This window comes from Carassius gibelio, chromosome A13 (assembly GCF_023724105.1).
Source record: "Carassius gibelio isolate Cgi1373 ecotype wild population from Czech Republic chromosome A13, carGib1.2-hapl.c, whole genome shotgun sequence".
In the NCBI taxonomy this organism is placed as follows: Eukaryota; Metazoa; Chordata; class Actinopteri; order Cypriniformes; family Cyprinidae; genus Carassius; species Carassius gibelio.
This window is the reverse complement of record NC_068383.1, coordinates 17,309,432-17,321,584: the sequence shown is the minus strand read 5'-3', so window position 1 is coordinate 17,321,584 and position 12,153 is coordinate 17,309,432. Positions and strand designations below refer to the sequence as shown.

The 12,153-nt window shown below is 36.1% G+C and overlaps 3 protein-coding genes across 4 annotated transcripts; 1 reads left to right on the top strand and 2 right to left on the bottom strand.

Moving 5' to 3' along the window:
• Positions 1-76: 76 nt before the first annotated feature.
• On the bottom strand, positions 77-3,048 carry LOC128026347 (visual pigment-like receptor peropsin). The gene is made up of 7 exons (XM_052613386.1): positions 2,805-3,048; positions 2,260-2,450; positions 1,742-1,841; positions 1,435-1,588; positions 1,136-1,304; positions 588-766; positions 77-502 (listed from the first exon to the last, which is right to left on the bottom strand). The coding sequence occupies exons 1-7, from the start codon at positions 2,929-2,931 to the stop codon at positions 397-399; spliced, it is 1,026 nt and encodes a 341-aa protein (XP_052469346.1). The 5' UTR covers positions 2,932-3,048; the 3' UTR covers positions 77-396.
• Positions 3,049-4,371: 1,323 nt separating this feature from the next.
• LOC128026345 (ragulator complex protein LAMTOR3) lies at positions 4,372-5,723 on the top strand. Of its 2 annotated transcripts, none has more exons than XM_052613383.1 (7): positions 4,372-4,482; positions 4,632-4,687; positions 4,770-4,804; positions 4,879-4,937; positions 5,021-5,154; positions 5,243-5,306; positions 5,407-5,723. In XM_052613383.1, the coding sequence occupies exons 2-7, from the start codon at positions 4,673-4,675 to the stop codon at positions 5,478-5,480; spliced, it is 381 nt and encodes a 126-aa protein (XP_052469343.1). In that variant the 5' UTR covers positions 4,372-4,482; positions 4,632-4,672; the 3' UTR covers positions 5,481-5,723. The 2 variants fall into 2 exon arrangements, with proteins under 2 accessions (XP_052469343.1, XP_052469344.1); XM_052613384.1 differs by having other exon boundaries at positions 4,393-4,466.
• Positions 5,724-6,138: 415 nt separating this feature from the next.
• Positions 6,139-11,422, bottom strand: LOC128026344 (dual adapter for phosphotyrosine and 3-phosphotyrosine and 3-phosphoinositide-like). The gene is made up of 9 exons (XM_052613382.1): positions 11,233-11,422; positions 9,744-9,866; positions 8,816-8,949; positions 8,590-8,720; positions 8,354-8,401; positions 8,135-8,197; positions 7,963-8,048; positions 7,119-7,206; positions 6,139-6,928 (listed from the first exon to the last, which is right to left on the bottom strand). The coding sequence occupies exons 1-9, from the start codon at positions 11,289-11,291 to the stop codon at positions 6,905-6,907; spliced, it is 756 nt and encodes a 251-aa protein (XP_052469342.1). The 5' UTR covers positions 11,292-11,422; the 3' UTR covers positions 6,139-6,904.
• Between the last annotated feature and the right edge of the window lie 731 nt (positions 11,423-12,153).

Genomic DNA, 12,153 nt, shown 5'->3' with positions numbered 1-12,153 from the left:
AATCTGTTCTAGTTTTTTAAAGTCATGTAGTTTATTCCAGCCTTAAGACATACATTGTAGAAATCTTTAAGACAAATCATGGTTGAATTGTTTTTATTCAAATTTATTCATTTTACATACAAATAATAAAAGGAACAGCAATTTCACAGGATTTGCAGTAGGCAGATAACAGGAATAACAAGCATCAGACTAAATACTATCAGACTAGACACTGAAAAGCAAGGTCAAAGGAAGTCAATGTCAGTTGCAGAAAGGACATTCATGGTAAACAGAATCTTTGCATTTATATGAAACTTCAAAGTAATTGTGCCCTAGTGGTGTTAAAACAGTGGAGCAGTCAGAAAGCGTCCAGCGCTCATGTTTTATGAATATTTAAATATCTGATTGTCTCATCATTTAGGGGTTGAGTGGCGTAGATGACGCTGTCATCGGAAGTTGGTTACTAATAGTCATTCTCTGTCGTGTTTGACATCGTAACATACCCATAATGGCTCTCCTGAACCTGCAGTCAACAAATACAACTTATTAGTAAAAAAAAAAAAGACAAAGTGACATATTATAACAAAGATGTAACATAGATGCCTTACTTCTTGTTGGCAATGACATAGATGCAAGGATTGTAAAAGGTGGAGGACTTAGCAAAGAGTGGGGCAATTATGGCCATTGGGGCTGGAATCTTTTTGGGGTCTCCAAATGATGCCCACAAGCACACAATCGAATATGGAGACCAGGCAACCAGGAACATCACTATCATCACAATAGACATCTGTACAAATAAAGGAGCATTCAGGAACTGAACTAAAGAGCACACAAAACCTGTCAAGCAGTATTACTCCAGTAATATTTATTATACTATTATTTTATTTATTAATTTTTTAATTATATATATACTTATTTTTAATATTTAATATATTTTTTTAATTATATATTTTTTTCCTCCCTTTTTTTATTTTATTTCAGCTTTACTACAGTTACCTGCATGGGTCATATTTCTCCAAAAAGAAAGAAAGAAAGAAAGAAAGAAAGAAAGAAAGAAAGAAAGAAAGAAAGAAAGAAAGAAAGAAAGAAAGAAGTAGAGATAAAAAGGAATAAATTAAATAATTAAATAAAATGTAATAAATACTGCTGGTACTACCTTGGTAACGTCCATCTGATCTGACCAATCAATATTGATGCTGTCCAGGCAGTTACTGGCTTTGTACCTCTTCACAGTAACGGAGACGTTGTAGTAACAGTAGAACATGACCGCCAGAGGAATGATGAAGTTGACAGTGATCACAGTCATTGTGTAGGACACAAAAGATCTGAAATCAAGCAGGATTAGTCCCACTCCAATCTTAATATTCACAATCGCTGAAGAAAAGATTTACAGAGCAGTAAATCTGATAAAAGAGTGGTAAACCAATAAGGCCTGTCATATCAATCTTGACTCACGTGTCATTGTTCCTCCAGTTGATGGTGCAGGTGGCTTCTGTGGGGTCAGGAGCATATCCTGCCCAACCAATGATGGGCATCGATGACCAAAACACAGCATTCAGCCAAGCAGCACCAATTAGAAGTGTGTATGACGCTGTTGTCAGCTTCTGGCCTGTAACAAACACATATCAGTAGATTGCCTAATGCACTTGGCCCCTGCCTTTGAGTAAGGAATAAAACACAATGACGTTAACCTTCCGCTATGACAATGATAGTCTTTAGTGGTTCATATTTCAGGCAGGTAGTTATATGGATACAATCATACCTATGTCAGGTCGACTTATGGTAAGGTATCGGTCAATGGCAACCACAGTAAGCAGTCCGATACTGGCCATACCGAAGAATATATTCAGGGCAGCATAGATCTATAAAAGAAGCAACAAGTTCTGCTGTAGTTTTAATGTAAGAATAGTAGCCAAAACTGTAAAAGTGTAATAAAATAAGCAAAAATGTCACTGTTGGCAGTATCTTTTTCTGTTATTTCTTTGGGGGGAAATAGCAATATAGAAAATATAAGGCAGGTTGAAAAATGTAATTTAGTGTGTTTCCACCCAAAACTTGATAATTTGTTATATTTGTTTAAAATAATACTCTAAACTTCCTCAAAAATATACTTATATAAACTGCACCACATAACATTTTAGAGCAAATATTACATTTATACTTTTATCGGAATAGCTTAAAAACAAACAAAAAATGAGTACAAAAAATAAGGTGTGCTTTATATTAGATCTTTTAAAAAGAATGAATCTTGTGTTTGCTAATGTGTTGGTTTGTGCACACCTGGCAGCCTGTGTAACCAAATTTCCAGCTCCCGTGCAGGTCTGAGGCTGCTGACATGGGGTAACCAATACCGGCTACGCCAATGTCAGTGACAGCCAGATTGATAATGATCGCATTCGTGGCTGTACGCAACTCTCTGAACTTCACAAACATCAGCAGCACCACAGTGTTACTAGACAGACTGACCACTCCTGCCACCAGAGAGAAAGACACACACACAGGGAGAACAGGAGGTTAAGACATCTGTGAACACACACAGATGTTGTCTCATAAATATCTCCATTCAAAACATTTCCCGGTTTCAGTTTTCCATTTTACACACGCACACACACACACACACACACTCCTTATGGTTACCTCAAACACTTGGCTGAATCTAATTTCAAGAACTGCTTCAAAACATGTGCTGAATCTAATAGTAGGCCTCATCCTGCCAACTCAAAAACCTGTCAATTGCTAAAATAGTTATTTAAAAGTGACAGTACATTTATAGCTGACTGGTAACATCAAATACATCAAGCACACACACACAATCTGCACCTTACCTGCCGTTATGAGATATGCAGCGACAATACTGTGTTCTGTTTGTGTGAAGGCGCTCTTTTCACCATATACGGTCTCAGCAGAAGCATTCAGGAATCCAGTTGTCATCTCTTTGTCACACATAATCATATATATATATATATACCACTCAGGCCAAAATTCACATCTGTTTAAACTAAGTTATCTGGCTTGAAAGAATTTGAAGTCCAGACTCCCCCTCTCTTACTTAGAAGCAGATCATTAAACTGTGGGAGTGTGTGTGTGTGTGTGTGTGTGTGTGTGTGTGTGTGTCTGTGTGTGTGTGTGTGTGTGTGTGTGTGTGTGTGTGTGTGTGTGCGTGTGTGTGTGTGTGTGTGTGTGTGTCTGTGTAGAAGGTTATGGGGTGATTGTGGGAATGAGGGGCTGGAGAAGCATTGGCCTGGATTACAGTATGTTCTCTAATTATATTTTCTGCTTGGTTTGTGAGGACTGAGGAAACCGTTGTTTGGTACTAATCCTCACATGAAAGCTTCTCATTCCATGCAACAGGAAAGCTTTCTTGGAATGTGGAGTGCATATCATTAACATAATTAACTTTTTTTTAAATAAGAAATGTGCAATAATACTGTATATTGATAAGCACGATTCAGACTATACAAACATTTAGTAACGTTGTGTAATGCAGATAATTAAAAGACGTCTTGGAGCATTATTGTTATTTCAAGAATGTCAAGTTTGGATTAAACAGCTTGTTTAAGATGAAGTGGAGTTTATGATCTTGTGGCCTATTAATAAGTACATTTTGCTCATTGTTATAACAGATTAAAACTAGAATTATGATATTTAGACTAAACACTCTTTTAAAAATAAAGGTTCCAAAAGGGGATTTTGCAGCGATGCCATGGAATAACCATTCTGGCAATTTTCTTAAAAAAGTTAAAATAAATTTTTTAAAGAAATATCTTTTTTTTTCTTAGTGTGAAAAACATTTTACTAATCTGAAGAACATTTTTCCACTGTTAAGAATCTTTTGTGCAGTGGAAAGGTCTATGGATGTCAAAGGTCACAGATGGTGTCACTGACATCAATGAAGTATTTTTCACCAGACATTCTATAATTTATAAATATAAATCTATAATTTATTTAAACAACTAAGACAACTAACTATTAAACTTTTACTAAGACCACAGCACCGTGATGCAAGATTTATTAGATTTATTATTATTAGAGAATTTTGAAATTCAATTCAAAGCCAAATGGTCATATAAACAGTATACAGCAGATCATGAAATAAATAAACAGGTTATTTATTAAAATTGACAATGGTTTATGAGGAAAGAAAAAGTTAACGTAACACTACGTACATTTACATATAAGCTTAGTCATAATTATAATTTAATATAATAATTTCCATCTCCTTATTATCAACACATTATGATTATAAACATTAAAATGACTATATATAAAAAGGGGCTGAAGATAAATTCTAATTACTAGTTTCAAACACCCCCCCTCCCCCCCCCACCCCCCCAAACTCTCTTTGACATAAACAGCAACTCCAACATCATCCACTAGATGGCCACGGACTCTCCGGGACGTGACGTTTCAACGGATATTACGTGCACGGAAAGGTTTTCAGTCATGTGATGATCGCACATAAACAAGCGAAGAACTATATAATAAAAGTGGGTTAAAGTGAAGGTAATGCGTACTATGATTTTATTGTAATTTACTAGATTAGGAATGGTGCATGTTAGTTGGACTTTGCTTTTTAAACAAGATGATGAGATGCATCTGTCAGAATTTTTTTTGTTATTTCGTGTTCTGTAACGTTACTCTTTTCGCTTCAGGGTACAGCAGCAGGGTGAGCTAACGTGAAATAGTCAATCTGATGAATATGGCAGATGTGAGTATATTTGTGATGCATTTGCTTAAATGTCCTTTTTTTCCTTGAAAATGTTATAATGGGTTTAATTTAATTATTACAGAATCTGAGAAGTTATTTGTATAAACAACTGCCAAGGTAAGGTTAAACATTTTTTTTTTTTAATCCATAATGCATTGAGATATTAACTGATTCTTCTTCTCTGTCATCAGTGTTGAAGGACTCCATGCTATAGTGGTGACCGATAGAGATGGAGTCCCTGTAATCAAAGGTAACAGCATCAGCTCTGAGCTCCAGGTCTGTTTGTGTATCTGCTAAATCTTCAGCTGAGACTTTGCTTGTTCTCCCTTTTAGTTGCCAATGACAATGCTCCTGAATATGCTTTGCGGCCAACGTTCCTATCCACCTTTGCATTGGCAACTGACCAGGGCAGCAAGCTGGGTTTGTCCAAAAACAAGAGCATCATTTGTTATTATAACACTTACCAGGTACTTTCTTTACAGAAATTAAAATACATTTGACATACTACTTGTTAAGAATTTCTCGTTTTAATATATTCTGTGATTTCATTGGCAGATTGTACAGTTTAACCGATTACCCTTAGTCATAAGTTTCATTGCAAGTAGTAATGCCAACACAGGTGAGTCGCCACAAGTAGTATGAAAGTCACTGAGCTGCTTCAGTAGTATGTTCATTATAATAACAGGTGAATGATCAGTTTCCTTATTTTTCATATTTAGGTCTGATCTTCAGTCTTGAGAAGGAACTGGTTCCTCTGATTGAAGAACTCAGGCAGGTGGTGGAAGTAGCTTAGCAGTTATTCATCTCAGCACCTAAGGACATGTGGATGAGGATAAAAGAGCCACGATCTATCACTCATCCAGTCTGATGTCTTGATGTCGTAGTTCATACAAACACATGTACATACATAATGATGGATGGTCTTGATGCTGTATGTCTTTTACGAATGTAACCTGTTCCTTTTTGTCCCCTCATTAATAAATGTATCTAAAGCTTTGGTTTACAAAAATAAATTGTTTATTGACTTCTTATACAATTCATTTTACAAAAGGGTCTTCTTGGTTGGATAATTTGTATTATGTACATGTTTCTAAACAACAGAAGCGTGCTCATTGTCAGTTTACACATCACATTTGAAGTAGAATTGCTACTTAGAGAATTTATAACTTTATTATAATTACTTTGGTGATCTGTAGAGTGCTGCAGGGATTAAGTATTTTCGTAGCCTAAAACCCAGAACAGGTTAGCATTTTTGCACTTTCAGTTCCATCATCCTGAAGTCAATGGGTTTTTGGTTTAATGCCCGAAAAAAGGTTTGTGGTGAACACAAGCTCAGGATTTATTCGTGTTTTGTTCCACAGCAGACGGCTAAATGGGTTTACAGTTGTTGGGGAAATGAAACGTCATTAAGCCAAACAGGTAGACTCGTCTAGTCTGCTTTCACAGCCTCGTCGTGTTGTATATAATCCCACTCCCGAAAACTAATAGAACTTTTTTTTTTTTTTTTTAAGAAAATATTTTTCAACTAAAGACAGAATGAGGTGTCAGGAGCTTAGTAGTGGTGATGTTTGTTTATAGCCTACTTTTTTTTTTTAGGTCTGGTGATTGTACTTAAGCTTTCAAATTCATAAAATGTGTTTATTTATGAAGCTTTCATGACGAACAAAACATGCACTAATCATTAACTTTAACATTAACACTGATCACAGAGCTTAATCTTTGCAATAATTAAAAAGCCAAAGGCCCCAAAAAAAAAAAAAAAAGCTAACTTCTAACTTCTGGGTTGGCTTACAGAAATATGTAATCACAGCAGTGCTCTATTTTGGGAAAAGTATATTTCATCCAAAAGTTTCAACGAAAAAGTTCATTTATGCTTACCTCATATTTGCAATGTAAGGGGGAATGTACATGTTTAAGAGCAGACACATTGTTTAGCTTGTGTTGGAGAAGAATAAGAAGAACGGAAACACAACACAGAACACAATATCTAAAATAAAAAAACTAACTATTGTCGATTGTAATTCCAACATTAGTAGTGCACCGCCTCGAGAAGTCTTTATAAAGCACAATAGCACGGTGCCTTGGGTGATTCATTGCCCAGAAGATTTCTTAGGTGTGATGAGCATCAGATGCAGTTAATAAATCCACTGTCTTCAGTAATATAAAACTGTGCACATCTTGCATTTGTTCCAGTACTTCTTCTCTCCTTGTTGAACATCATCGTCCTTTCTTTATCTGTGACTGGAAATGCAGAGTAGTCATCATCATAGAGATAAGGCCAACAGAGAGACACATTTAAGATTAGACTGGTGCAGTGGGGTCAGATGAATTTATTTCCAATGGAACAAAGAAATAATACTCTATTTGTCACTTTGTTAACTGTTACCTACACTGATTATTAATAGTGACTGTTCTGTCATGGTTAACTTACCAGTTTCCATCTTAGTATCTTAATCCATTCATCTGCCTCAGCACCAGATTTTGCACAAAAATAAAACGTCCTCTCGGGGAACACCAGACTAGGGAGAAAAAAGAACATTTTAATAAAGAGTCTTATCGTGTAGTATAAGGCTGAAATTAAGCATGCACTGGAAAATATGTGGGCAGGAGGAAGTCCATGCATAAGAGTTTCTGACTATACTTCCTCATTACTGAGAATCACTTACATGTTGGAAAATACTGTATTAGATACACAATCGATATGAACAAAACAATATTAGGATTTTTGACATCCAATTGTAATTATTTTCTATTATAACCTCTTAGTATGTAAACAGACAGCGTGAATTTGTATTAATGCCATTCACATTGTCTAATGCTGATTTAGTGAGTACAGGAACTGTGAGCTGTCAGCCACTCATTTTCAGTTACCAAAAATAGCCAGTGATTTTATGGTTGGCCAACTGGAGAAGTTTCAGATGTAAAAACAGATAGGATTAGATTAGATTAGATTTCCCTTAACCCTTAGTTATACTTTTAACTGTAGCCACTCTTGTTTCATAAAAACATATAGCATTCAGAATTAAAAAGTGCTGGCCTTGTTGATTACAATTCCTAAATTTGAACCATGAACTACGCACACCAGTTATTAACGTTAAATAAATCTAAAACCAATTAAAAAAAATGCATTACTTGCAATTAAACATGAAATAAAATTACAAAAAATAAACATTAACTGAAATAAACTTTCAATTTTGTTTAGTTTAAATTTAAGTAGAGCAAGAGACGTGCATAACGTATCATCATGAATTATCACTTTATTATAAATCTCTCACCAGAAGCAGTTGACCCTATCCTGACTGTAATCAAACTGGACAGCAGAGCACTCCGTCAGATCCAGGGTTCGTATTGGCTCTTCCATCTGAGGAGACAGTTTTCTGTTAGATGAACTATCAGCTTTAGTTCTTAACTAATTAAAATCTTATTGTACAAAAGAGAAAGACCTACCATTTTATCCTTGAAATATTTAAATTCATATCGATTCAATGTGAACCATCTTTGCTTCCAGTTCTGCCCAGAAAGTAAATAGAGGTTTAGGTTTGCTCTACATCCAGTTTAACCCAGTTACAATTTACCGTATTAGCTTGAAACAGGCATTTACCGCAAACACTGGTTTGAATTTTTGATAGTCTATGTTTATAACTCTTAGTAATTTTATAACCATACCTTGATTACCGCTCCTTGTTTAACCAGGTAACCTTCTTTAGTGCCAAGCTGTTGACAACATAAAAACACTTTCGATTTAGGAGCTCAGATAAAACTAAATGCACAGATAAATTAATGAATTTGATTATTATTAAGATTATTATTGTCTTTCCAAGCCACATTCATACACATTCATCTTTTAAATGCAGTATGTGTATGTGTGTCCAAATGGGTCTGTATAAGGCCACTTTACTTACTGCTGGAGCATTAGGCACCAGGTCGTTTTCATGCCGGCCTGTGTGCATGGCCGTATGCACACACACCGTCTCATAGATGGATGGCTCTTCCACCTGCCGTGGGTATGGGAACCGCAGCACTAACAGGTTTCCTTGGTTAAAAGAGTGAATTAGGAAACAGGGTCACTGTGCCAGAGAAATGCTGAAAAGCAATTTGTGAACTGTAAATAAAAAGCACATAGCTAACCTGTCTCGCTGCCTAGCAAGGGCTGATTGGCAATGTGATTGCAAAAATCCTGAAGGCAGGGAAATTCATTGAATCCAAAGGAATATTTGCCGAACTGCCGCCGGACATGAAAGTGTTTCACTGAATCCTTAGCTCTGGAAAAGTTTGGAGATGAAAAAGGGAGTGAGGAAGTGCTGTTATGCTGTGCCTGAAATCTCAGTATTGTTCAGTGTTAAATTGTTTTTGAAATGTTGCATAAAAGTGACATCACACCTAGTTGTATTGAAATAGGCAGACAATAATTTGTACACGGTCACACACTATAAACAATAATAATCTAACATTTAAGCATCGGACAGAGTCACAGTGACCCAGGAAGGTTACTGTCTCATGGCTTGTGTGAATCAGTTTGATATTTATATATTTCAGTAGGAGTAAGAATAAGTTGTTTTGCTTTAAAGACACAAGACTAAGTGAGGTTCACAGCTGATGCATCGAAAAGGGGAACTGAAAAACTTAAAGCAATCTAAAGAATCTCAGAAAATAAGAGAAATGGAAAAAGAAATAAGGGCACTGACAAAAACCATATTGGCTGATCATTTAACTTTTTAACTTAAAAAAGTCAGTGGATAACAGCTCATTTTAGAAATGACGGGTCTCTATTTTGCTACAAATAGCTTTCTATTCACCATAGAATCCTGAAAAACATGTATGATGGTTTCCACAAAAATAGTGTCGAATTAAAATTTGTCTATTGTCCAAAGTACACTTGCATACATTTTGTAATGATAGCTTTTGCAGGTATATTTATCCATAAATTAAACGGGGTGCACACAAGGAAAATATTCAAGTGTGCTTGTGTCTGAGCATACTGCACTTTAATATCAAAATGATTCAGCTGAGTGGACCAAGTACTTATAAACTTTGATCCGAAGTGGACATTTCTTACCGGACAGACAAAGCAAAGCAGTCACGTCCTTTGTTGCTGTTTCTGAGTAAAAAATTCCCATCTACCCCATTCGAAAGGAGAAGAGCTTCAGCTGCATGGCGCGACAAATCATAATGATACCAGCTAAAGACAGAAAAAGAATGGGGTGCTTGAACACAAAGCCAAGATGTATGGTTATATCCACTATTGACTGTTAACATCCACACAGTAACCAGAGCACTTTTTTGGAAACTGTCATATGGATTAGGCAACACAGTGGGTATGTGTATTATATATTGATGCACGTGTATGGTTACTTTTACAAGGAAAACACAGCACTGCATTGTCACAGCAATTATAAAGCTGATTTCATTTGCATATTTTACTTGAATGGAAATACATTTAGGATTGCATTTCGAGAAAAAAAGCACCAGTCTGTTATTAGACTGATATTACAGAACTGTGACCTTAATACAATAACCCGCAGGCTGTCTTGTGTCATTTATTTACATAATGTGGTTGCATATTTGCTGTTGTCCCAGTATGCTGGTATTTCTACGGTGGATTTATCCCGCATTATGCATATATCAAGTATAGCCTTAGCATAATGTTATGGGTTAAATCTTATTATAATGCTAAATTGATAGATAAATAAAATAAGCTTAAATGGTCAACTATGTTCACATTCAAACAATATTTGTGGATGGGATGATTTTCATGACTGTATTAATAGTATTCTGACAACTGAAAGCTGAATGTGCTTACTTGTCATGAAAATAACGCCACAATGCAAATAAACAAACAAAAAAGCAAACAAACAAAATTATTTGACCTAAAACAGGCTTCTTTTGGGGTGAAATATAATTCTGACTTGATAGGCATTGTTGGATTTGTAAAAAGCCTTTGTTTAATGACTGAAATGTAAAAAGAAAAAGAAAAGAAAATACACTGGGGGGAAAAAAGAAAAAAAAAGCATTACATTTGGTTTGCAATGTTGCACTTTAATAAACAAAAAAGTTAAATGACATTAACACTGAATCAGCAGGTATTTTATTCAACACTTTCATTCACCACAGATGAATGAAATGATTAGAAGTATTAATAAAAGTAGAATAAAAGTATTTCCTCATTCTTTCGCTGACGCCGCTATTAACTTCAGCAACAAACAGGTGCAGCGCCAAATCAAATAAACGCATTAACCAGACAACTGTTTGCTCTTCATCAGCCTATGTTTCTTTCTTTCTTTCTTTCTTGTTTTTATTTTCAGATTTGCGCATAACGATGTAAAACAATATGATAAAATACTTTCACAAAAACAAATTTAGGTCAAGAAACATAAAAAGAGGATCTGAGACTTATAGGCTGCACACAAACTTCATTTAGAGGAGGTCAAATAAAAGAGTCTTAAGGTTACTACTGTCCGGTATAGGATATTATAATTTCGTGAGAGCCTAATATGTCTTTAGTAAGGTCCAGATAGGTGAAAGAGCATAGTCTTGGTTGATCTCACCTAACCGACTCGAGCTCGTCGATGTCTTCCCCGCTGCTCCGTGATGAACCGACACTCATGGCTTGATCTCAGTGACGGAAGCAGATCCTCAGTGATGCGGCTCGCTGTCAGTCAGTCAGCACTAATGTCTGCTCACGTCGAAGTGAAACCGTTGCGCACCCTACAGCTCGCTACCATCGAAAGCGACAGCACAGGGAAGTAGTCGAATAGATCCGCCCACAGAGGAATGTAATCTGTCGTTATAATTTAGGGGAACTAGATGCTGATTAGCACATGTTCTCTTATACAAGACAGTAAACCAGCTCCAGCATGAGCGAACGACGCGACAAAATTTAAGTCGCGACAAAATTCCTTCTAAAAGAAATTTAATCAACTTAGCCAGTAGCCCAAGGTGCGTGTTGTGTCATCATGTCTCTATTAGTCATTATGGCTGAAGGTGTAAGACCAGCACGACGGTTACAACATATTAAGGACACAACATTTCATTTAACCTTGAGTTGGGAGTGGTTGGTGGTTTTGTAGTAAATGCCAAAAGCGCCCAAAGTAGTACAATCCCAAATATCAAACCTCAAAATAGGTTTTGAATTTCCATACCTAAAATACATATTTTAGTCACTGTTATGCATACTGATCATAAACACAGCTAAAAATCTTGCTAGTGGCCCTCCTTCACGAAACTCAACATCTAGCACACACAGAATCAGGGTCGTAGCTGGAGTTTTCGAGGCCCTGGTGCACGTTGTACCCATGGGCCCTGTTTGTTTCTCGCTCAAGCTCACATGACCGAGACGGCAGAAACCGCATCTAATTTGCTTTAATTATTTTAAGAAAATCAACATTTCATTATTATTCTGAGTGCACACAAATAAACATAGAGTATTTACGGATTCTAAAGATTACGGAGTATATTAAGAGCAAGTG

Bases quoted from the DNA above. Each gene is read 5' to 3' on its own strand.
- LOC128026347 (XM_052613386.1), bottom strand. From the start codon at position 2,931: ATGATTATGTGTGACAAAGAGATGACAACTGGATTCCTGAATGCTTCT. The intron at 1,589-1,741 runs GTATGATTGTAT...TGTTTGTTACAG, and splicing joins CATAAGTCGACCTGACATAG to GCCAGAAGCTGACAACAGCG. The intron at 767-1,135 runs GTAGTACCAGCA...TTATTTGTACAG, and splicing joins ATCAGATGGACGTTACCAAG to ATGTCTATTGTGATGATAGT.
- LOC128026345 (XM_052613383.1), top strand. The intron at 4,938-5,020 runs GTAACAGCATCA...TCTCCCTTTTAG, and splicing joins TGGAGTCCCTGTAATCAAAG to TTGCCAATGACAATGCTCCT. The intron at 5,155-5,242 runs GTACTTTCTTTA...TTTCATTGGCAG, and splicing joins GTTATTATAACACTTACCAG to ATTGTACAGTTTAACCGATT.
- LOC128026344 (XM_052613382.1), bottom strand. From the start codon at position 11,291: ATGAGTGTCGGTTCATCACGGAGCAGCGGGGAAGACATCGACGAGCTC. The intron at 8,950-9,743 runs GTAAGAAATGTC...AAACTTTTCCAG, and splicing joins TGCTTTGCTTTGTCTGTCCG to AGCTAAGGATTCAGTGAAAC. The intron at 8,049-8,134 runs GTAGGTCTTTCT...CTGTCTCCTCAG, and splicing joins AATATTTCAAGGATAAAATG to ATGGAAGAGCCAATACGAAC.